The 21,662-nt window shown below is 57.7% G+C and overlaps 1 protein-coding gene across 1 annotated transcript; it reads right to left on the bottom strand.

Moving 5' to 3' along the window:
• Window positions 1–187: 187 nt before the first annotated feature.
• PIK3R2 (phosphoinositide-3-kinase regulatory subunit 2) lies at window positions 188–19,671 on the bottom strand. Its single transcript, XM_051810618.1, has 16 exons — window positions 19,510–19,671; window positions 12,742–13,459; window positions 8,752–8,844; window positions 8,205–8,267; window positions 7,084–7,215; window positions 6,695–6,896; window positions 6,305–6,390; window positions 5,914–6,019; window positions 5,719–5,817; window positions 5,394–5,574; window positions 5,059–5,184; window positions 4,654–4,796; window positions 4,287–4,463; window positions 3,997–4,068; window positions 3,637–3,807; window positions 188–3,403 (listed from the first exon to the last, which is right to left on the bottom strand). The coding sequence occupies exons 2-16, from the start codon at window positions 13,079–13,081 to the stop codon at window positions 3,211–3,213; spliced, it is 2,184 nt and encodes a 727-aa protein (XP_051666578.1). The 5' UTR covers window positions 13,082–13,459; window positions 19,510–19,671; the 3' UTR covers window positions 188–3,210.
• Between the last annotated feature and the right edge of the window lie 1,991 nt (window positions 19,672–21,662).

The following is a 21,662-nucleotide window of genomic DNA, read 5'->3' as shown; positions in this document are numbered from 1 at the left end:
TTCCGGCCGTTTCTCGCCCCTTGGCGAGCCCAGGGCTGGTCCTCACGTGCGCCGGCCCTGCAAAACCGGGGAGGAGAGTCCTGGCACCACTCGCAGGATGGGTCATATCCTGCACCCAGCCCAGGAACTGCCGCCCTCACGCCCCCGCTCCCCACGTAACACCCTCCCCCAGCAATCCAGCAGCCGGGTCATTAACAATGTTTATTTCTTTCCTCTTTTTTGTTCCTTTTTTTTTTGTCGTTTTCGTGGGTTTTTTCAAAGTACCGTACAAAAAAAAAAAAATCCTATTACAGTAACAAATACTGGATTTACATTAGTAAACATCAACGGAAAGAGCAGAGAGCACTACTGCTGGTAACGGACAGCTCGGGGGGGCAGGTTATTCGTTATTGCATACGCCTAAGAAACTAAAACCTCACGCAGCCACCACGTCCTCTCTGAGCACAAACCTGCACCAGCACCCCTTGGGGGGGTTACACGAGGGATCATGGAGCCCCCCCGAGCAGGGACACGGAGGGACAAGTCCCAAACTGTCCCCGGGGAGCAGGAACAGCCACGTTGCACCCATGGCACGGCTCGGTTGGAGGACGTGGGGGGTCACAAGCACCAAAGCACAGCCCAGCGCTTCGAAACGCGGCGCCAGCGGGTTCAGAACGAGCGAAAGCAGCAAAGGACAAATCACAGCGAGCTTATGCCGGGGGAGCAGCGCTGCAGGAGCTCGGGGGCTGGGCTCCCACCCCGGGGAGAGCGGGGAAAAAGCTGCGTTTCAGGGAGCCGAGTGAAGCACCGTCAGGGAAAGGCAGCCCTGGGGAAGGGCATCTTCCACCTCGTCGTACACAGGACGCGCGAGCAGAGCCCTGTCGGGGACAGGCCACCAAGTGGGCAGGAATGGCAGTGCTGGAAGGTGCAGAGGGGGCACCATGACACCACACCCCCCCTGCTCCTGGGGAGGAAGGGACTGCGGCTGTGCAGCAGAAAGGGACAGCACGGGGAGAACTGCAGAAATTCAGCCCAAAGGATACAAAAACAGGGTAAATTTCCCTGGGCAGCAGAGCCGGGCGAGCAGCAAGCGAAGTGTTGACAGGTGACAGCTTGAAGCTGAGACTCTTCCAGATGCTCAGCAAGTCCTGGCATGAGCTGGGAGCAACTCCCCTTGGCAGGACTGGCCCTGAGCTCACCTTGTGGGGTGGTGGGGGAACGTGGAGTCCATGGGGTGAGAGGCTGAGGATCCCATCACCTGCAGCCCATCCCGTGGTACAGGGACATGATGGAAGTGCAGGGACAAGCACAGGACCAGCACAGAGTCCCCAGGCTGAAAATGTGCCACGGTGACCAGTGTGGGAGACTGACAGAGCTTTGGGGTGTTGGTGCAGCCCACCCAGCCATTCCACAGACTCCAGTAGGTCACTGGAGAGCACTATGAGGATGGAGCCTTCCTGCCCCGTTCCCCCACGCTCTCATCTCTCACGCGCCCGAGCCCAAAGAATTCCCTTAATTATCCCTGGTAGCATTTCCCAAGTGATCTCTCAAGCCAGCCACTGCACCCACAGCTCCCCTGACCTGTCACCTGCACCACAGCATCAAACACCAACAAACCAGACCCAAAAGCCAGGGCCCAGAGAGGACATGCAGAGCAGGGAACAGGGGTTGTACAATCGAGCACAGGAGAACTGCCACAAGCAATGGGAAGAGGACGATTGCGCCAGCAATCCCAGCTCCAAAAGGATCTGGGGACCAGCCCAGGGCAAGGCGACCAGCAGAGCTGGCCGGGGAAGGAGAGACAGCATGGTCCCCAATGCAGGTGGCACATCAAGGACAGGCTGCAGGCAGAGCACAAGCACACAGCACTCCGTGAAGCCAGCAGAGCCCGAGCTGCCACAGGAAACAGAAGCAGCAAAACCCCATCCCTGGGATGCAGCCTCCAAAAGGGAACGAGCCTCTCCCGCAAATCAAGACCAAGAATGCTTTCCTCAAGCCAAGCAGATGAGAGAACCCAGGGAATCAAATGCCACCACAGCCTCAACTCTCAGCTCAGCTTTTAAAGCTCTTCCAGAGCCACCTTGGCTGCCCTCGGGCCCTCTGAACTCTGACACAATGCCCTGCCCACAGTGGGAAGCCCTGCCCCGGACCCCATACAGTACCCATGATTCTAAGTGCTTTGCATACGTAGTTCACCATCATGCAGATACATTTCAGCATGCCCTGGGCCCAGCAGATCTGTCCTCCTGCAGCAGAGAGGTCCTTCATTCCATGTAGGGCTCGTAGTGTGCGCTGGACTCCAGCCCTCTCCTGCTTGAGCTCCAGGGCCCAGGGCAGCCTGGCAGCTGCTGCCCACGCTGGGGGTGGCAGTGGGGGCTCAGCAAACGCCAACACCAGGGAAGCTCACAAAAAGAACCATATTTACAGAGCTATAGTCCAGCTTCAAACAGGTTACGTGTGCAGAGAGTCACTGAGGCCAGCCGGGAACGAGCTGCGCATCCCACAGATCCTGCCAGGAAAAACACGGGTACCAACACGGATTTCACAGCTTCACTGGCACAACTAAAGCAAGAGATCCATCACTAACTGGATCCTCCCTGCCGGGGCAGCAACAGTCCAGAGGTGGTTATGACACTAGGGAATGATGGTGAGGTGGGGAAACCTCAGCCGGGGAGCCCCACGGAGGGTGAGGTTTCTCCTTCCTAAATGAGTCTCTGCATGCAAGAGCAGCAGCCCTCGTACCAGACACCATCACAGCCTGCCAGACCACCAAGGGAAGCGAGACTGAAGGATGCATATGCTGCTCCTCTGCCTCCTCCAGCATCCAGAAAGGGAGCCCCTCGGTCCCAGCTGGAGTGCTCCGAGAAAATTGGGAACCAAGCTCTACAGTGATGCATAGCGGGGCGACCTGCCAGCAAGAAGGGGATCTGACCTGCTTATCAGGGAAGGGGAGGGGGCTATGCTCGCCCCCAGCAATTTAATCACGACTGGATCCCACCTCCTAGAGGCTGGAGCCCGCTGGGAATCAACAGCCCAGCCTTTCTGTCCCATCAGCCAACACGGGTTTCAGCTACTGACCAAGAGGGACATCAGGAACAGTCACAGACATCTCAGAGGCTCTGAAGGAGCAGGAGCACAGAGACTCAACTATACAGGGTGCAAGAGTCCAGAGCCAGAAAGCAGCGCCCTGGGGAGAAGCTGAAGGCAGCTGTTGTGTTGTGCATGGGCTGCTCATCTGGCTGGTGGCTGGGAAAGGACCGGGTGAGCCAGCGTGACATTCAGGGAGTCATTGTGCTGCACCAGGGACGTGTGCTTGTAGTGCAAAACCAGGTCCTTGAGGGAGGCATAGAGGTTGTAGGGTTCAGCGAACCCATAGCCCGTCGCTGTCTTGTAGATCACGCAGTGCTTGGTGTCACCGTCCACCCTGTCAGGGAGACAAAGAGCCTGGGTCAGCAGTGGGACAGGGACAGCAGGGCATGAGCAGGGGCCACCAAAGCAGCCCAGAGATACACCTGGCCCCGGCAGGAGGAGCCAAGGCAGAGGGGAGACTTTGGGAAAGCCCAGCTGACACCTCCAGCATCTGGCGAGGGAAGGGTGGAACCGTGTGGGAACACAGCCCTCACCAGCCCCATTCCACATCTGCACAGGGATACTCACACCACAGAGCAGGCGTAGCATCCCTTCTGGCTGCTTTCACGGATCAGGAAGGTGCCATCCCTCTTGCCACACAGCATCTCCTCTGCCTGCACGCGGTTGATCTTCCCCACGTACCACGTTCGCTCCTCGTGGTGGGGCAGCTCCTCCTCGTCGTCCATCATGGAGTACTGGCTGCAATGGATCACAGGCAGGGTCAGACTCCCTCAGTTTGGGCACCCAGATCTCCCACACACTGCTGCTGCCACCACCCATTCCGGCAGGGAAGACTCCTCAGCTCTCATGCAGGGAGCTGGGAGGTGCCCACGGCCTCAGTGCAGGCAGAACCTGCACTCCCACACGAGCAGGGACAGGGACACTCACTCCTCCGTCTCGTTCTTGATGCCCAGCCACTCATTGATCTTCTTCTGTCGGGCACCCTTCTGCGTGAGCCATCTGGGGGAGGAAAGGCAGAGCTCAGCCCAGGCCAGGGCTCCAGGGCACGGCCATCACCAGAGGGCAGCAGCCGCCCCTCTAAGGGCCCGCCGAGCCCCGTGGCTGTGCTGCAGAGTTCACTCCCGCACCAAACAGGCTCTGAGCTGGTCCAACGAGCCCCAAAGCCCTCGAAGGCCAGCTGGATTGCTCCCGGGCCGTGCTGGAGGGGAGCTACGTACACCAAGTACTGGTCCCGCAGTTTGCGCAGCTGCATGAGGTCTGGCTTGAGGCTGTTCATGCGCTTGTCGATCTCCCGGTTCTCCGAGGCTTGCTTCTTCAGGTCCTGCTCCAGCTTCATCTTGCTGTCGTGGATCTCTGTGATGCGAGACTTGAGCTTCTCCGAGTTCATGAGGATCCTGGGAGAAAGAGGGGGGCTGTAAGCCGGAGTGGGGGAGGCAGAGGAGGCTGCTTGCCAGCTCCAGCCCACAGCACACTGCTGAGAGACAAGGATTGTGCATGCCTCGGCTCTGTGCTGGGCCAGGAGGATCCTTCCAGCTCCTGGAGCCCTTCCCCAGGCAGGGCAGGTCTCCATCTCCCCATCCTCACCGTTGCACCTCCTTCTCGTTGCCCTCCCGCCGGAAGCGCTCTATGTACTCCTTGCTGCACTTCTCCTGGGTCTGACACTGCTCCTCAAAGATCTTGATCGTCTCATTGAAGGCCTCGATTGCCGTCCTCTTCATCTGCAGCTCCTGGGGAGAAGGGAGGGGAAAGCTGAGGAACATTTCTGCCCATTCTCATCCTCTTTTCCTCCCTCCCCAAAGCAGCACTGTCCTTGCTGCAGCTAAAATAACCCCCACTTCAAACCCATCCTCTGGGGAGCCCTCTCAAGTCCAGTAGCAGACAAAGAGGGCAGCGGGTCCCCAATCTCTGCCCTCCCATCTGCACAGCATGGCAGCTACCAGCACTCAAGGGGTGCGAGGGCAGTCCCTGGGGAAGGCAGTGCCCACGTACCTGGGAAGTGCGTGTGTACTCCTCATACAGCAGGTCGTACTCCCAGCTCTTGTCCTGGTACTGCTGATGATACACCTTCAGCTGCTCCCCAACGGCTTCCACACTGTCCTCCTTCACCAGCTGGTCCTGCCATAGGCACAGCCTCACTCAGGACCTGCTCCAGCTGGTCCCATGAAACCCCACCAGCCCTGCACGTCTGTCACCCCACAATGCAACGTCCCGGCCTGGGCGGAATGGGTGGGACATTGTCATCTCCCAGAGGAGCAGGGATGGAGGAGCAAGTGCCACTGGTTCAGGCTGTGTTGGCCATCGTGCACCTGAGGCCCAGGGCTCACCTGCTGGTACTTGGAGATGGGGTAGAGCAGCCTGGTGTCCAGCTTGGCGTTGTACTGGGCGAGCGATTCGTGCCGGTAGTGGGTGATAAGCTCCACCACGGAGCCAAAAGTCAAGGGCTCTGAGAAGCCATACTTCCCTTCCCGGTGGAAGATCTTGATCAGCTTGTTATTGCCTCCCTTCCTGTAGTGGGGAGGGGAGAGGAGAGGGCACTTACCACCACCCCAGCACCCTACAGCAGGTACTCTTGGCATCCCAGCAGCTGGAAGCACAGGAACTCAGACCCACAGCTGCATCCCAGAGTGGCAGAGGATCTCAGTGCCCTACCTGAGCGTGAGTGTGTATTCCCCCTGGATCTTGCTGGAAGCATCACGCACCAAGAAAGTCCCATCCGGTGTGTCCCGTAGCTTCTCGTTCACCTCCTCCCTGCAAGGAACAGGATTGTCACGGCCTGTGACAGGCTCCCCTAAATGCCTCGATGGACAGGGCACCCCAGGCACGAGCTGCCAGTCACCCCCTTACCTAGAAATGTCCCCCCAGTACCACTCAGCATCCTGCAAGGGTGCGCTGTTCCCGTTGGCCAGGCTGGCTGCGCTGGGCTTTGGCTTCGGTGGTTTGGGAGGCAAGGCTGCAAGAGAAGGAAGGTTGAAACTGGGTGAGCCCAAATCCTAGCTCCCCACAGGCAATCCCTTGGAGTGCTGAGTCCCCCTCCCTGCAGTGACTGGCCTGGAAAGCCCCCTTGGCTGCCATGCTACCAGGAGCTACTCCAGGCACATCTGTACCTTGGGCCAGCCTCCAGGCACAGCTGGGCTACCGAAACACCCTCAGCAACCCATTCGTGGGGGCAGAGACTCCACACCCACAGAGCATAAACACCAGCGCCTCGGGCCACAAGGAAGGGGCATCTCAGTACCTGGAGGCAACTGTTCCGGCTCCAGCTCCTTCGTCTGCAGGAGCGTCTCCAAAAACAGCACGGAGAAGTCAGGGCTCAGCTCTGGGCTGCAAGGAGAGAGCAGACAAGTTAAGAACAGCAGTTGTGGGGGAGAACAGCAGTGGCACTGCTCCTGTGAGCCCTGGGCAAAGGGGCAGCTGGGGTCAGCTGGTTCACCCCAGCTGCCAGATCCCAGGCTGACACAAAAGCACGGGCTCTGTCCTGGCTTTGAGTCCCACCCCTGTGTGCTGTCAGCAGTTTAATCCCACAGGCAGGGGCTGCAGGCAGACCTGCTGTTCCAGGCTGGACTCCTCGTCCTGGCAGGCAGTGGCCAGTGCTGGGAACACTGCTGGAACCAAGGGCCTCACGTACCTGGCGCCAGGCAGCCGCAGGAGCAGGGGGCCGAAGATCTCTCCCAGGGCCCGAGGGTGGAGGCCATTGCTCTCGGCCCGCTGCGATACCTTCCCCAGATGCCGGAGCAGGAACTGCAGGGTGAGTGTGTTCTGGAGCGGTACCGCAGGCGACTCCAGGGCCAGCAGCAGCTGCTTCCGGCAATTCTCTGGCTGGGGGATCTCTGGGCAGAGAACAAGACACGATGGAAGAGCTGGGATAGCCAGCACTGCTCTCTGCTCCAGTGCGTCACAGCGTGGGAGCGCTGTCAGCAGCGGGGGCCATGTGCCAGGCTCATAGGGACAGGGCTTATTTTAATCCCCCAAATTTTAATCCATCCCATTCCCAAGGCAGACAGGGAAGGCCCTTACCCTGCAGGATGCGAAGGATGTCTCCATGCACGGACACAGGCACCACGGGGGAGGGCAGGTCCTGCAGGTAACCCCGCAGCACCTCACCCAGGGAGTGCACGTCCAAGGGCTCCAGGTCACCCAGGGTCCAATCTGCCAGGGCACAGATTTCCCATGGGTGGTGGGCACAGCACTGGACACCCAGCCAGCAGCTTCAGTGCTATCAGCATCCATCCTGAGACCATCCCACACCTCCCAGCCAGCTACCACGGGACACAGCACCACGAGGGAGCTCAGGCAGCCCTCAGGCAGCCCATGTGACAGAGGATTCCTGGAAGTTCCCTGTACACCCCAGAAACAAGCTGGCTCTGGGAACCCCAGCAGTTCCCCTTGGGAAAGGGCAGAGGTCATTTTGGGTGCCCACACAGGAATCTTGCCACAAGAATCCTGGGCATGCAAGGCTTGGGAGAGAATTTTGCTCCCCACTGTTGGCAGAGCCAAGCAAAGACTGAGCAGCCACACACTGAACCCAATGGGGATAACATCTTCCTCGAACGCAGGGTGCAGGATTTTGGGAAGCACATAAAGCCTGTCCCAAGAGCAGCACAGCCAGGGTTGACAGCACTGTGTGGTTGGGGTTTGCAGGAATGTCTGTGGAAGGGGATATGCCAATGTGGTGCTGGATGAGGCCCAAGCCAAGAGGCAGAGAGCTCTGAAGGCTCCCCGGCAAAGACATCATCTCTGGCACCACAGAGCCACCAAGCTATGAAAGATCCTCCTCTGGTTATTAGTGATGTGACAGAGCCAGAGAAGCCTCTGCCAGTTCATCAGCAGAGCACCCAAAGAGAGCAGGAGGCAAGCACAGGGGTTCATTTGTTTGCCTGTGAGTCTCCAAGCCGGCACCACATCTCTTTGCTCCAGCCCATGGAGGGTGTCAGGAATCCCCCCTCTCCCATCCCTTCCACACGAGGCAGGGACGTGTTGGGACGGGGACAGCCCAGCCCCACAGGCAGCGTGCCAGGAGTCAGGAACTGCCGAGGACAGGCAGCCTGGCCTGGATTGCATTACTGCTGGCGCTGTCACATCCACTAATCTCCTCCATCTGAGCTGATTCGCCTCCACCGCGCAGAGCTGGTTCTTACCGGTTCTCAGCGCCTGCCTCAGTTCGGAGCCAGATGTCCTGTACAACATCTCGCTGTCTAACCCTGGAAGGGGGACACTGCTGTCAGCTCCCAGTGCCAGCCAGGCAATGGCTGTGGCACAGCCATCCACGCCTGGATGGTGTCCAAGCCAACTCCCTGCAGATGCTGCTGCAGCCCCCTTGGTCCCCAGGACACCCAGTTCAGTGGTCCCCTTTCTCCACCTTTCTTCCCCTTTCTGGCACAGATCCAGGCTGGAAGCACTTCCCAAACCCCAGCATCCATCCATGGCGTGTAGGTGCTCAGACCCAGCACCCTCACCCCAGGCCTCTGTGCAGGATGGCACAGTGGGGTCAAGCCATGCACTGGGCAACAGCAGATCAATCCAGGGAGGAGTGTGAGGGCAGCTGAGTCCTGTGCGTCCCACAGAGCTCAGCCTCCCCCTCTGCCCTCACTGTGGGATTCTGGGATATATCAGTCTCCCCCTCTGCCCTCACTGCGGGATTTTGGGATCTACGAGCCTTCCCCAGTGCTCAGCATTACCCCTTACCTTTCTTCTCAATAGCTTCCAGCAGCTTCACCAGGAGCGGCGGAGCAATCTCGGGAGGGCTGAACTGCTCCTGCAAGTCCAGGAGAGGAGACCCTGTGGGAGAGGGAGGGACAGAAGGGCTCACTGCCAGCTCAGCCACCAGCAGCAGAGCAGGGCACAACCAACACAGCTTCCAACAGGAGCCAGGAAAGCTGTGGCCCAGGCAAACGCAGCACAGAGGCTGCAAGGAACCTGTAAGCTGGCCCAGAAACCAGCACAGCACTTGTTGAGCCCAGCTTTGCTCCAACCCCTAATTGGGTGTGCACAAGAGATCCTACTTCTCTCTGCAGAGGCTTGGAGACCCCCAGCCCCCAGGCAGGCAGCGCAGGGGTTACCAGGGCTCCTGGAGCTCAGGTTGGGCTGGGTCCCTGCCCAGCACAGGGGCTGTGCAGGGCTGGCAGTGGAGCAGGCCCAGGGAGCTCGCTCGCCGTGGTGAGCTGTGATTAATCCAGAGATTCAGACAGAACGCCATGTCAGCAAATTCCTGCCTTTGATTGCTCGTTTAACATGGAAACCGGCCCTGTGTCTCCCCCTCCCCGTGAGCCCACAGCCTCCTGCAGGCTGCTACAGGGTACAGACAGACAGATAGCCTGCAGCACAGAACTAGGGTCCCCCCCATTCGCGGGGGATCCTTAGCCCCTTGGCGAGTGGTATTTCACTGCCACTTCCAGCAGATCTTGAGATTCTGGCTCCAGGCACCCCCTCCCCCTGTGCATGCCGGGGCAGGAGCACGCAGGCCTGGCCAGGCTGCTGCCAGCAGGAGGTTTGCCGAGGGATGAGCGGTGCCATCCTGGTTCCAACTGAGCACCAGTCGGTGCAGGAGGCTCCTCCGGGTTGGTCCACAGCACCAGGCAGCCCTTGGGCAGCCCACAGTGGGTGAGGACACCCAGCACACTCCACTCTGCAGAGGCAGAGCCAAAAGGTTGCGAAACAGCTCCGTTGTCATGGATCTGACCTGAACTCGCCTGGTGTGGTCTCACCACGAGGCGCAGCAAGCTGAGACTCCACACCCGGCTGAGCCTCCTGCACCCACAGCCTCGTGGGGAGACAGAGCACCCACGGATAGGGAAGCACATGGGGTGGGCACCCAGCAGCTCTGCTGGAGGGTGGCAGGGAGGGGGCCAATCTCCCACCAGAACGAGCCCCTGGGCACAGGAAGGGGCCCAGTGTGGTGCTGGTCAGGGTGGGGAAGCAGCAGGCAAGCTGCCAGGCTGGCAGCTCCCAGTCTGACCCTTGGGAAGGGCTGAAGGGAGAGTAAATGCTGGTGCTGCCCACGTGGCCCGGCTGGGAATGCGCTGCTTCAGCAGGGAGCAGCTTGTCCTTTTTTTATCAGGCAGCCTGTGCCGGAGCCAGCAGCGACTCCTGAGCCTGCCGGGCCTCCGGGTTGGGCTGCCATGAACAAGGCTGCTCTCAGCACTGCTCCCAGCTCGGCCCGGGCAGCTGCGGAAATATTTCCGAGCCGCATTTTCCGCCCATGTTCTCTGCGGAAGGCAAACACCAGCAGCTCGTAAATCCACTGGCACAATGTGCTGGCTCTCGCTGTTCAGCAGGGCCAGCCCAGCTCCCGAGGGCTGCGTGACAGAGTGTGGTGCTGGCCCTGCTCCTCCAGTGACACTGCGGGGTTCAGGGAGCCCGGCCAGCCGGGGCAGGACCCGGGAAGCATGGCATGAGCTCCGTGGGGCAGCCAGGAGACAGCTCTGCCTCTCCCAAAATGCAGCCTGTGAAGAAACAACACAGGCTTGGCTCAAATGCAGTTTCTCCGATGCAAAAATGCGTCTCCCCAGCAGAACACTGAATACAGAAATACAGACTATTCTGAGTTGGAAGGGACCCACAAGGATTGTCGAGTCCAGCTCTTAAGTGAACGGCCCATATCAACACACAGGTTGAGTGTAACATGGTCCTGGGTGTCTGAAGTGCCACCCTGCAGGCCCTGGCTGTGCCCAGAGAGGAGGCTGGCTATGGGGATGCACCCACAGGGGAGAGGGACAGGGCCGGCACCCTCCTCATGTGCCCTGGTACCCCATCCTCCCTCCCCACAGACAGGCTGGCTTTTATTTTCCTTTCCAACTGTACCTTTTCTATGTGTCAGGAGTTTTGGAACATATCGTGTTCCACACCCCAGAGATTATACCAGCAGCTCTGACCACCCAGACACACCTCCACCAAGCCCTCCTTGAGAAGAGGAGGAGAGAGCCGACAGTGACAGCCCCTGAAGGAGCGTGGGGCTGGACACAGGCAAGGCCGGCACATCCAGCACAGAGCCTATCCCAGGCTTCCAAGAGGAGTTGCTTTCTTGGAAAGGCAGGTTGTGAGTGGAATGACTCAGATCAGGGCTCTCCCTGACAACCCAAACGCTCACACGGCCCAGCACCATTCCCACCCTCCAGAGATGTTTCCTGGGGCCACCCCTCTGGCTCTGGCAGCAGGAGCAAGTGAGGTAGCTGCAGGCAGTTGCACCAGCCCCACCACCCTGGTTTTGTAAGACCCCAGAGGTGTTTCACACAGCTAGAAGCATGTGATGGATAGTTGTGACTCCCAGGCAAAGAGAGACGGGGGGATGCAGGACTGAGAACATGCCGTGACACCCACCAGCTCCTGCTGCTGCCCCCAGTCCTCCTGTGTGCACCTGCACAAGATCTTCTGCAAGGCACGGGAAGGCAAAGTGTGGCTGTCACTCCTCATTTGGAAGGGACCTTAAAGTCCATCTTGTTCCACCCCCTGCCATGGGCAGGGACACCTTCCATTATCCCAGGTTGTTCCAAGCCCTGTTCAACCCAGCTGTGGACACTTCCAGGGATGAGGCAGCCACAGCTTCTCTGGGCAACCTCTGCCACCCTCAGAGTCGTTCAAGAACTTCTTCCTAACTTCTAATCTAAATCTCTCCTCTTATAATTTAAAACCTCCCTTTTGTCCTATCAGTATCTGCCTGTATAAGAAGTCTCTCTTCTTCTTTTTTCCTTTTAAGTACTGGAAGGCCACAATAAGGTTTCTCCAGAGCCTTCTCTTCTGCAGGTTGAACACTCCCAGCTCTCCCAGCCTGTCTCCATGGCAGAGGTGCTCCAGCCCTCAGAGCATCTTCATGGCCTCCTCTGGACTAACTCCAACAGGGCCACATCTCTCCTGTGCTGAGGACCCCAGACCTGGAGGGAGTAATCCAGGTGGAGTCTCACAAGGGTAGAGTAGATGAGGGGAACCCAGGGGCCGCTGAACCCCTGCCATGGGGTTTATGTGCCTGGGAAGAAAAAAACACAGGCAAAGGGCAGGCAGCTGCCACAGCTCCACAAGCAGGGCTGAGGTACATTGGCCCTCCTGGACCAGATCCGTGCCAAGCCCAGTGCCAGCTGGGAGGCAGCTGCAGGTGCAGGACAGCCCATGCCCAGCCCCAGGGTGGCTGCCCAGCCCCAGAGAGGGCCCTGCGACCCGCGGGGAGGGCTGGCTGCCAGGCAGACAAGCAATTAGCTCCAGTTCTCAGAAGTGCTCTTTTAGACCCTGACTTTTCTCCTCTTGCCCAGAGACAAGTAATTGTGTCTCTCAGCAGGGCTGAGCAGCTCTTGGCAGGGAGCACTGCCCCAGGCGCTGCAGAGGCGGGGAGCTGGTGGCTGGGAGAGGTCAGGGCTTCTCCTGAAGGGAGGGAGCAGGGCAGAACTGAGTAGAGCAGGGACCAAGGGCCACAGGGATCCAGGGCAGTTGCAGGACAGAGAGGGAGAAGGATCTTGCAGAGGTATGAGCAGGACAAGGTTCGCTCCAAGAAGCTCTGCTGAGCAAGTTGAGGAGGAACAACATGCTTTTCTCTGGGCTAGGACTGAGCCTGAGCCCACAACCTCCAGGCAACTCAACTGTGCAGCTGCTGAGCCAATGCTGTCCTGCAAAGCCACTCACACACTCTCCTCTGTCACACATCAGGAATGGAGTTGTCCTGGAGCCAACACAGCACACAGCAGGGCTTACCTTGCTCCACAGCCTCCGGCAGCCGGCAGCCGCTGGCCCCAGGCGTGGCAGGCAAGGGTCTCTGCACTCGGGGTCGGTGAGAAGGGACCGAGATCTTCACCGGCCCCACATACTCCACGTAGGTGCCAGGGAAGTCCCCCTTCTGCTTGGTCCGCTCGTTGACACCCAGGATCCACCCGATCTGGTTGGGGGTCTGCTCATCCCCATCTTTGAAACCCAGGGACTGCAGGGCCCCCTTGCTGACGACCAGGATGTCCCCGGGCAGCAGGTCGATATCCTCCTCGCGCTCCTTGCGGTAGGGGTAGAGCGCGCGGTACTGGAAGCCGTCGGTGCTGCCCATCCTCTCTGCCGGGGGGAGAGGAGAAAGGCTCTGAACAGTCAGACAGCACGTTCCAGGCAGGAGAGGAGGGTCCTCAGAGGCAGCTCTCCCCCATCAGCACTCTGAATGTCTCTGTGTGAAACAGCACCCCAGGAGCCTAGTCCGGGTGCTCCGGAGCTCTTTAGGTGCAGCCCCTTTTCCTGAGCTTGAAACCACGATTCAGCCAAATTATGGAGCAAAGGGAGAAGGAGACAAACATAATCCAGCACTGGTGAGCGGGCATGCAGCAAGGAAACCCGAGGTCAGGGTCTGTTTCACCAAAAAAGAAGTGGGTTTCTTGGAGTCTGGGAGGCTTCCAGTCCAGAACAGTGTGTCGTGCTACGTCCCCTTTCCCAGTGCCTGCAAAGAGAAGAAGACTTGTCACTGCACAGCCAGGCACCCCACACCCTCCTGATACACCAACATTCAAACTAGAGGTTCACCTGAGAAAGGCAGGACTCGTTTCTCTCCTACCTACCAGCTGATGCTCAGCCTTGAATCCAACCAGGACATGCTAATCCTGATTTCCACTCCCAAAGCAACAGAGGAGCCAGTGGCTGCAGACAGGAATGCCACCTCCTCTCTGCTACAGCCAAGCACCAGCTCTGCATCTTAAAGAGGTTCACTCCTGCTTCTTCAGCTTACCCTCCTCGAAGCATTTATGCAAACAAGGAGACAACGAGTGAGACAAAACAGCCTTTATGCAGGATAACTTTCACATACAGAAAAGGACGACCCTGCGCTTACCAGCTGCAGGCCCTGAATAGGAGCAGAACAAACAGATTTAACCTTTCCTTGTAAAATCCATTTAATTTCACAGTTCACCTTTATATCTCACCACAAAATCCCCCACAAAGGCATCTTCTGAAGGGAGCTGCCCACAAATGTAGGTTACCCAAGCTTTCAGCGAAAGGCTTTCGAGAGGTGCTGCCATTTCCACAGAGCAGCACTTCAAAGCTTTGCTCTGAGCTAAAAGTCAATTTTTGAACTTTTCAAAAGCACCAACAGCATCAAGTGCAGGCACGGGTTCCTTTTGCAGGGATGGAGGCGAGAGGAGTTAAAATAATCTTTAGAAGCCTTCAAGTCTACTTAGATCTCCTAACTGCCCTTCAGCTATTCAGAGAGAAATTGAATATGCTGCCTGCCGTGCCCAGAAATCCACCAAAAAGAATAAACCTGGGTTATAACATGTTGCTGAAGAGATGTACGAGCTGGGGCATTCCCACCAGCCAGGCACGTCCTCTTTTCCCATCCCTTCTTGGCTGCACAGGCCAGTTTTCCACCTCCCCCAGGCAAATTCCAGCATTCCGGGATTTGCACAAGGCACGGGGCAGCCAGAAATCAGCCTTCCCAGGGACACACTGGGCCCGCTGAAACGCTGCAGGTCCTACTAACAGCTTGAAGCTGCTTTGGCCCAGAAACCACCAAACCCAGCTCAAAACTCTTGAGTCTCATCTGAAAAGTATTAGTGAGCAGGAAGGTTCTTCTCAGAGCTGCAGGAGCCTGGGCAGAGAGGGAGGGGAGGAGGCAAAGGGAGCCAGGACACCCTTCCCAGCAGGGTCAGTGCACAACCAAGCGTGGCACAAAGCCAAGGCTGCTCTGACCGTGGGTTAGACTCTGCTGAGAGACACCAACAGTGGTGATCTGCAGGATTTCAAAATAACCCTTCCGGGCCAGCAGTACGTTACAGTTCATATCAGCTACAAAACCTTCTTCCCTGCTGTGTGGGGTGTCACCCCGCACGTGCCAACACACCTGCACGTGCCACCAACCCCTGCACGTGCTGCCACAAAGTCTGAAGATCGGGGTAAGTCCCCTGAGAGGAGCCAGCTCCACCTCTCCACAGCCAGGCTCTCCAGCCTGGCACCATGCTGAGGGCTCCTTCCCTTGGCAAGGACAAAAGGCACAAAAAGGCCATGGCACAGGAAACCTGTGAAGCAGCCAGAGCCTGCACCGCCTGCTTGAGCTCGGGCAGGAGTCCCAGCCAAGCTGTCTTTGCCACGAATGAACAGGCGCTGCCTGCAGGGAGGTGAGGTACTTGCAGCCAGAGGCGGGTGGGGAACAGAATTAAGCCTGATCCAGGTTGCCGGAGAGCTTCTCCAGAGCTCCAGGAGCAACACCAGGCTGCAAGTCTCATGGAGAGCTCCTGGGGAGGTCTCTTGTGTTCCTAGGGGAAGCAGCACATCCCAGTATGGCTACCATGAGAGCTGCCACCATGCTGGGATTCAGCTGCAGCAGAGCCTGCATTTCCCCAATCCAACCAAGCCCCAGCCAGGAAAATATTACTTCATAATCCAGAGCATAAAGAGAGATTTATGGCCAGGCTCACTGGCTGCCCCTCTGAACGCTGCCTGTCGAGGAGTCGCAGCACCACAGGCACTGTCTGAGTGCCAAGGGTCTGGGCGGGAACGGTGCCGGCAGCTCCTGCTCCTCCCAGAGAGGACAGACACCAGAAGGCACCCAGAGGCAGCAGAGCCCAAACCCAGCTGGGTTGATGCTCCCCCGCAGGCACCCCCCAAGCTCCTGCCCGCAGATCCCAGCCCTGACTCCTGGCGCCTCTGACAAGCCGGTGCAGCTGAAGAGGCTGGAAGGACAGAACGCTCAGCCCTGGCTCAGCCCTGGCAAACTCGTTCAGTAGCTTTTAAAAGCAGATCTGCATGGAGGGGTGGGAAAAGAAGAGTGACTCGGGAGCACCGAGTGTGTCCACGGAGCAGGTCCCGCAGCTTCTTCCAACCAACTCCTGTCACAGCCTTGTTCCCTGGGGTGGGAACGCAGAGGTAGTTCTGTGCCACTCTGCTCTCCATGGCCCAGAGGGTCACTGGGCACACGCAACAATCCAGAGGACTTAAAGCCAGGCTGGTCCTGGAGTAGTCTCACCTGCCTTCCCCACGCTCAGACCACATGGGCATCAAGTGCTCTGCGAGGAGCCCCCCTGGAAATCCAAATCCACATGGTTAATCCAGTGCCGTCCCCTCCAGGGGGAACAGTTGCCCTCTGTCCTGCCACAGACCTAGCGAGTGGCTTCCTTGGCCAAGCCAATGGCCAGGAAAGCTCTGCACCCTCGGAGTGCAGCTGACCGAGTCTGCGTGTCTCTGTGGATCAGGAACACACTTCCCAAAGCTCTGGAACAGCTCTTTGCAGGGAAGGCAGGGCCAAGAGCCTGGGACACGCACGAGCCTGTCGGCTGGAAGCACACCTCCGAGCAGGGGAGAGGGACCAGCCTGCCAAAAGATTTCGGCTGGGCCCAGCTCCAGGTTTGCTCGGATCTCGGAGAAGAACCTCATGTGTCTGTGCTGGCAAGCACTTGCTTAACGCTGCTCTGCAAATCCCATGCATCAGACAGCTAAATACCTTTGGTAAATCTATCTCAGCACCCAGAAACAATCCCCCGATTCATTAACTGCTGTCAATACTTTCTTTGTTTAATGCATCGGTTTGAAACAAAAAACACATTACGAGTCTTTTTGTGTGTGCCCAGTGCATAAATAAAAGCATCTTAACGTTTTAAATGTGGTTCCTGTGCTTTTTCACCCAGTTCCAAATGCAGCTCAAAGTGCAGCTTGACTTGAAATAAGATTGAGTGTTGCTTTCCCTCCAGTGAGGGGAAAGAATGCCTAAAAATATTTTAAAGAAGAAGATGCCTACACCAATCTACACAGCCCAAAACCTCTCCAAGTTACATCAGATCCTCAGCGAGCAAAACAAACAGCAAATCAGGTTTTGAACTGCACGTTGCAGACAATGAGAACAAACTTTTCTTTTAATAAAAAGAGAAAATAGGACAACACAAAGATAAAAATGGACAGGGTGCCTGCTATCGTGACATCTGCTGCTGCATCACATCCTCCTGATTTACACAGCCAGGGCGGCTCCTGCCCATGGCCACGAGCTGCCCTTTCCCAGGGACACAGAGCATTTACTCCTCACGCTTGAGTTTCATTAAGTATTTTGCTTTGTTCACACCAAAGCCCAAGGAAGTGAAGGAATATCTGGAACATTTCACGGAAAAGGTCAATGTCATGGTTAGCAGGAATCTGAGGAGCTGGGTAAATACCTGCCTTGGGATGACTGATACCCTTCTCACTTTTGGGAGACACCTGGAGGTCCCAGTGACCACCTCAAAGGCTGAAGCACCTCAGGTATTGTGCACACCTACTCCAAAACTTCTCATACCGTCCAGAGGCTTCTGACATCCAACTTTTTTTGCTGAGCTGAAGCGCGTCCTCTCTTAACCATCTCAGAAACTTTCTGCTCTTCCCTGCAAGAGTTTTTTATATGGCCAGAGACTTCTATATGCCAGCAGCGAGCAGAGAAGGACCCAGTGCCCTACACCAGCCCCACCACCTCACTCCAGGCTGCCATTACCCCACCTCCCAAGCTGCAAGAACACACTTAATTCCATTTTTGGAGCATTCATGAAGCTGGGTTTAGGGATACATAAACCCAGGAGCTGTATTTTGGCTCCTTCCCTCAAAAATTACAGTTCTAAAAAAAACCTGAGTACATGAAAAAAAAAAAAAAGTCCAACTGTTCTCGCTAACTTATCTGCTTAAAATCACATTCCCCGGGGTATTTGGAATTTATATGATTTATTAGCAGCCCTGCACAGCTCAGCAATCACATGAAGTAACCAAGAGGTAAGAAGTACCCACATTAGCAGACCAGCACTATTTGCGTGTTGGTGAGAGAGCCAAGACCTTCCAGCTTGAGAAACCCACCGTCCCCTTCCTCTGTTTGCTTTTTATCTTCCATTACTTGGCTGCTCCAGCTCCAAGCCACAGCTCCAGAGATTCCCAGAGGAATTAAAAGAGCCTGCGATATTATAAATACTCTTTTTTCATTGTAAACACACCCCAGCACCCGGCGCTCTGACACGGCTCCAAACTGGCTCTGACAAACCACTCTGCTCCTTGCCACATTCCAGATGAATTTCCAGCACTTTCCCTTCCAAACCCAGAGCTTTTGTCCAGCGAGACCCAACTGTGGGCAGAAAAGGATTTTCCTGTGTGCCTAAACCCTTGTTCCAGCAAGTTAAAAACGGAGGGGTTTGGGGCAGGGGACCAAGTTTAGGGGAAATGAGTCCACGCCATGAATCGCATGGCCAAATGGAAGCACAATCTGCCCACGTCAAAGGGAGTCGCCAAAGAAACCAAAGCATGCCTTGGACTTTCCCACATGGTGGATGACTAGAGCAGAGGCCAATCCAGCCTTGGGGACACACCAGCCCTTGGCAGGGCGGGGGAATGGCCAGGAAAGCAGTGATTTAGGCTATATTTACTCAGCTGTCTCCATGCCCTGCTCTCACAGAGAAAGTCACAGGGCCAGTTCCCCAGTGGCTCCAAGAGCTGCTTGGGAAATCAAAGCTGCGCATTAATGGGAGGAGAGGCAGCCATGCCTCCACCAAAAGGCAACACTGGAGCCACTCTGGCTCCTGCAGATCCCATTTTAGATAGGTTTCACCCCTGGTTTCATTCCCTATTGAGCAGAGACCCCCAGTCTGGGAGGTGCATGACCACAGGAATCATCCTCCTCAAGGGGCTGAGAAACGCCAGCAGAAGGAGAAGAAATGCAGTGACCAACCTCCCTGGGAACAGTGGGACTTGGCTCATCCCAAAGCCAGGGTTTGGGGGCAATTGTGTCAAGAGAGAGCAAAGCCACCCCCAAGGCTGAACTGTGGCATATCCAGCCAGACAGGGGCACCAGCTCTAGCCCGGGGTCTGCTGGGGCTGAACTGCCACCGGGCAGGGGGGGAGCAGTGGTGGGACCCCCACAGGCTGCTCTTCTCTGGGTCTGCCACCTCAAAAGGGTGCCTAGGACCCCCAGAAAGGGGGGAAATGTACCCTGCTGAGGGTGATCCCTAAACTGGCATCACTGCGGGGGGAATGGCACAGGAACCCCTGATGGCACTGCTGGGATGGAAACAGCACGGGGAAATTGGGGGGGGAAAACAGTCCCTTCACGGGGAGGGGAAAGGGACAGCCTGCGAGGATCAGTGGGGGCACAGCCCCTGCACGGGGAGGGGACAGGGACAGCCTGCGAGGATCAGTGGGGGCACAGCCCCTGCACGGGGAGGGGACAGCGACAGCCCGAGGGGGGTCGTGGGGCACAGCCCTGCAGTGGGGACGGGGCAGGGACAGGCTCGGGGGTGTCCCGGCCCGGGGGTGTCTCTGCCCTGGCAGCGGGACACCCCGCGCTGACACCTCCCGCATGCCTGGGCACATCCGCGAGGCCGCCCCAGCACGGACAGAGTCCCGGCCCGGGGCCCACCCCGGGGGTCCCCGCCAGGCCCCGGGGGCGCCTCACGCTGAGGGGGTCCCGGCGCCGGCCCTGGTTCCGATTCTGGCCCCTCAACCCGATCCCCCTCTCTCGATCCCCCCTCTCTCGATCCCCCGATCCCGGCCTCGTCCCACCTCTCCGCCAGCTCCATCCGCCGCCGCCCGGCTCCAGCCCCGCTCTGCCGCCTCCGGCCCGGCCCAGCCTGGGACAGGCCCGAGCGCCGCCGGAACGGCCCGAACCCGGCCCGGAAACAGCCGAGCGAGGACGGAACGTCCCGAACCTTCTCCGGAAATGCCCGAGCAGGGACGGAACAGTCCGAAGACTAGGCCCCGCCCCCTCTCGCCGTTCGGCTGCCGTCGAGGCCCCGCCTCGCGCACGCGCCGCTCCGGAAAGAGCCGAAGGGGCCCGAAGGGAGACGCGGCGGCGCCCCCTGGCGGCGGAATGAGACAGCGGGAAGGGCACCGCATCAGGATAGAACCGGGATAGCACCGGGATTGGACCGGGATAAAACGGGCATAAAACCGGAATAGAACCGGGATAGCACCGAGATAGAACGAGGATAGCACCGGGATAACACCAGGATAGCACTGGGATAGAACTGGGACTGGACCGGGATAAAACCGGGATAGAACCGGGATAGCACCGAGATAGAACGGGGATAGCACCAGAATAGTACCGGGATAGAATCGGGATAGCACCGGGATAACATCGGGATAGCACGGGATTGGACCGGGATAGCACCAAGATTGCACCAGGCATCGGGATGCACCGGGATTGCACAGGGATAGAACCGGGATTGTTCCGGGATAACACCAGGATTGGACTGGGATAGCACTGACATAGCACCAGGATTATAGCGGGATTGCACCGAGATAGCACCGGGATAGCATCAGGATTGTACTGGGACAGCACCAGCATTACACCAGGATTGGACTGGGATACCACCGGGATAGCACCAGGATTGCACTGGGATGGCACCAGGACTGTACTGGGGATGGGGCACAGCACTGGGCACTGGGCATGGGGCACGGCACCGGGATTGTGCTGGGCACTGGGATTACACTGGGAATGGGGCACAGCACAAAGCACCGGGACTGCTCTGGGCACCGAGGATGGGACACGGACCCGGGCATGGGGCACCGGGCACTACACCAGGCACAGGGCACAGACCTGGGAACAGGCCTTGGCACCAAGCACGGGGCACCACACAGGGTGTAGGCCATAGGGCACCAGGCACTGCACCCAGGATCTGGGACACTGCCCCAGGCATGGGGCACAGCACAGGGGACGCAGGCAGACACAGGGCACTGCACTGGGCACCCACAGCCAGAGCCCAGTACCGGAGCCAGGCCGGGTGCCAGCTGTGCCGGTGCCACTGGCACAGCCATATCCCAGCCCTCTGGCTCGTGCTGGGGCAACTCTGGCTCCCCCAGCCCTGTTCACCCCTTGCCACTACCCCCTGGAACGGGTACTCCCTGCCTAGCCACACTCCAGTGCCAGCAGTGCCGATCCCATCCCGGCTCTGGACACCACGCTCAGCGCAAGGGACAATTTTAATCCAGCATAAAACTTCCTGAAGGTAGGAACACAGCCGGGCGCTGGGCAGAAAGACACGGTTCCCCTTGGCTTTTGAGACATTTTCCATTAAAAATTCCTTTTCCCATCGTATCTGGTGCACAGCCAAACCCCCCTTCCCATGGGGAGGGGGTGCCCGGTGTGTTCCCAAAACCCTGCTGCCTTCCCGAGACCTTCACGCAGACAGTGGAGGAAAGAAGCAAAGGAAACATGGAGCAGCTCTGCTGGCTCATTTTTGGGGGGTTTAACGGCACCAGTTTAACGGGAGAAGCAGGATACGGAGCCTGGCACAAACCATACGTGCACAAAATAACCCCAACACGCAGCCCAAAAACCCACCAGGGCCATGGTGATGCCTGGTGGGGGGAAAGCCAGAACATGCATTAACAAATGGGAACATTTATATCCTAGAAAATGGTAGAAATGGGGGAGAAATGCTGGGCTGAGCTGTAGTTTGTTGAATAGAACAACAAGGGGGGGGAAAGGGGGTAAAATTCCCAAATTACAGGTGCTCACTGGCTTGGGGTGGTTTTGTTTAAAAAAAAAGCAGAAGTTGGGATTTTTTGGGGTGTCTATGCACTGACCAACCAACACCACAGGATTTGGAGACAGAGAAAGAGCAAAAACTGACCCTAAAAATCCCATTAATATTCACATCCAGTTGCTGACCCTGTGGCAATGTCTCTCTTTTTCTACCCCTGGAAGGGCCAAT

The sequence above is a fragment of the Manacus candei genome, unplaced genomic scaffold, assembly GCF_025592945.1.
Source record: "Manacus candei isolate 608988 ecotype Guabito, Panama unplaced genomic scaffold, ASM2559294v1 h1tg000078l, whole genome shotgun sequence".
Classification (NCBI taxonomy): Eukaryota; Metazoa; Chordata; class Aves; order Passeriformes; family Pipridae; genus Manacus; species Manacus candei.
The sequence above is the reverse complement of the archived record's forward strand: the minus strand, read 5'-3'. Positions and strand labels throughout refer to the sequence as shown.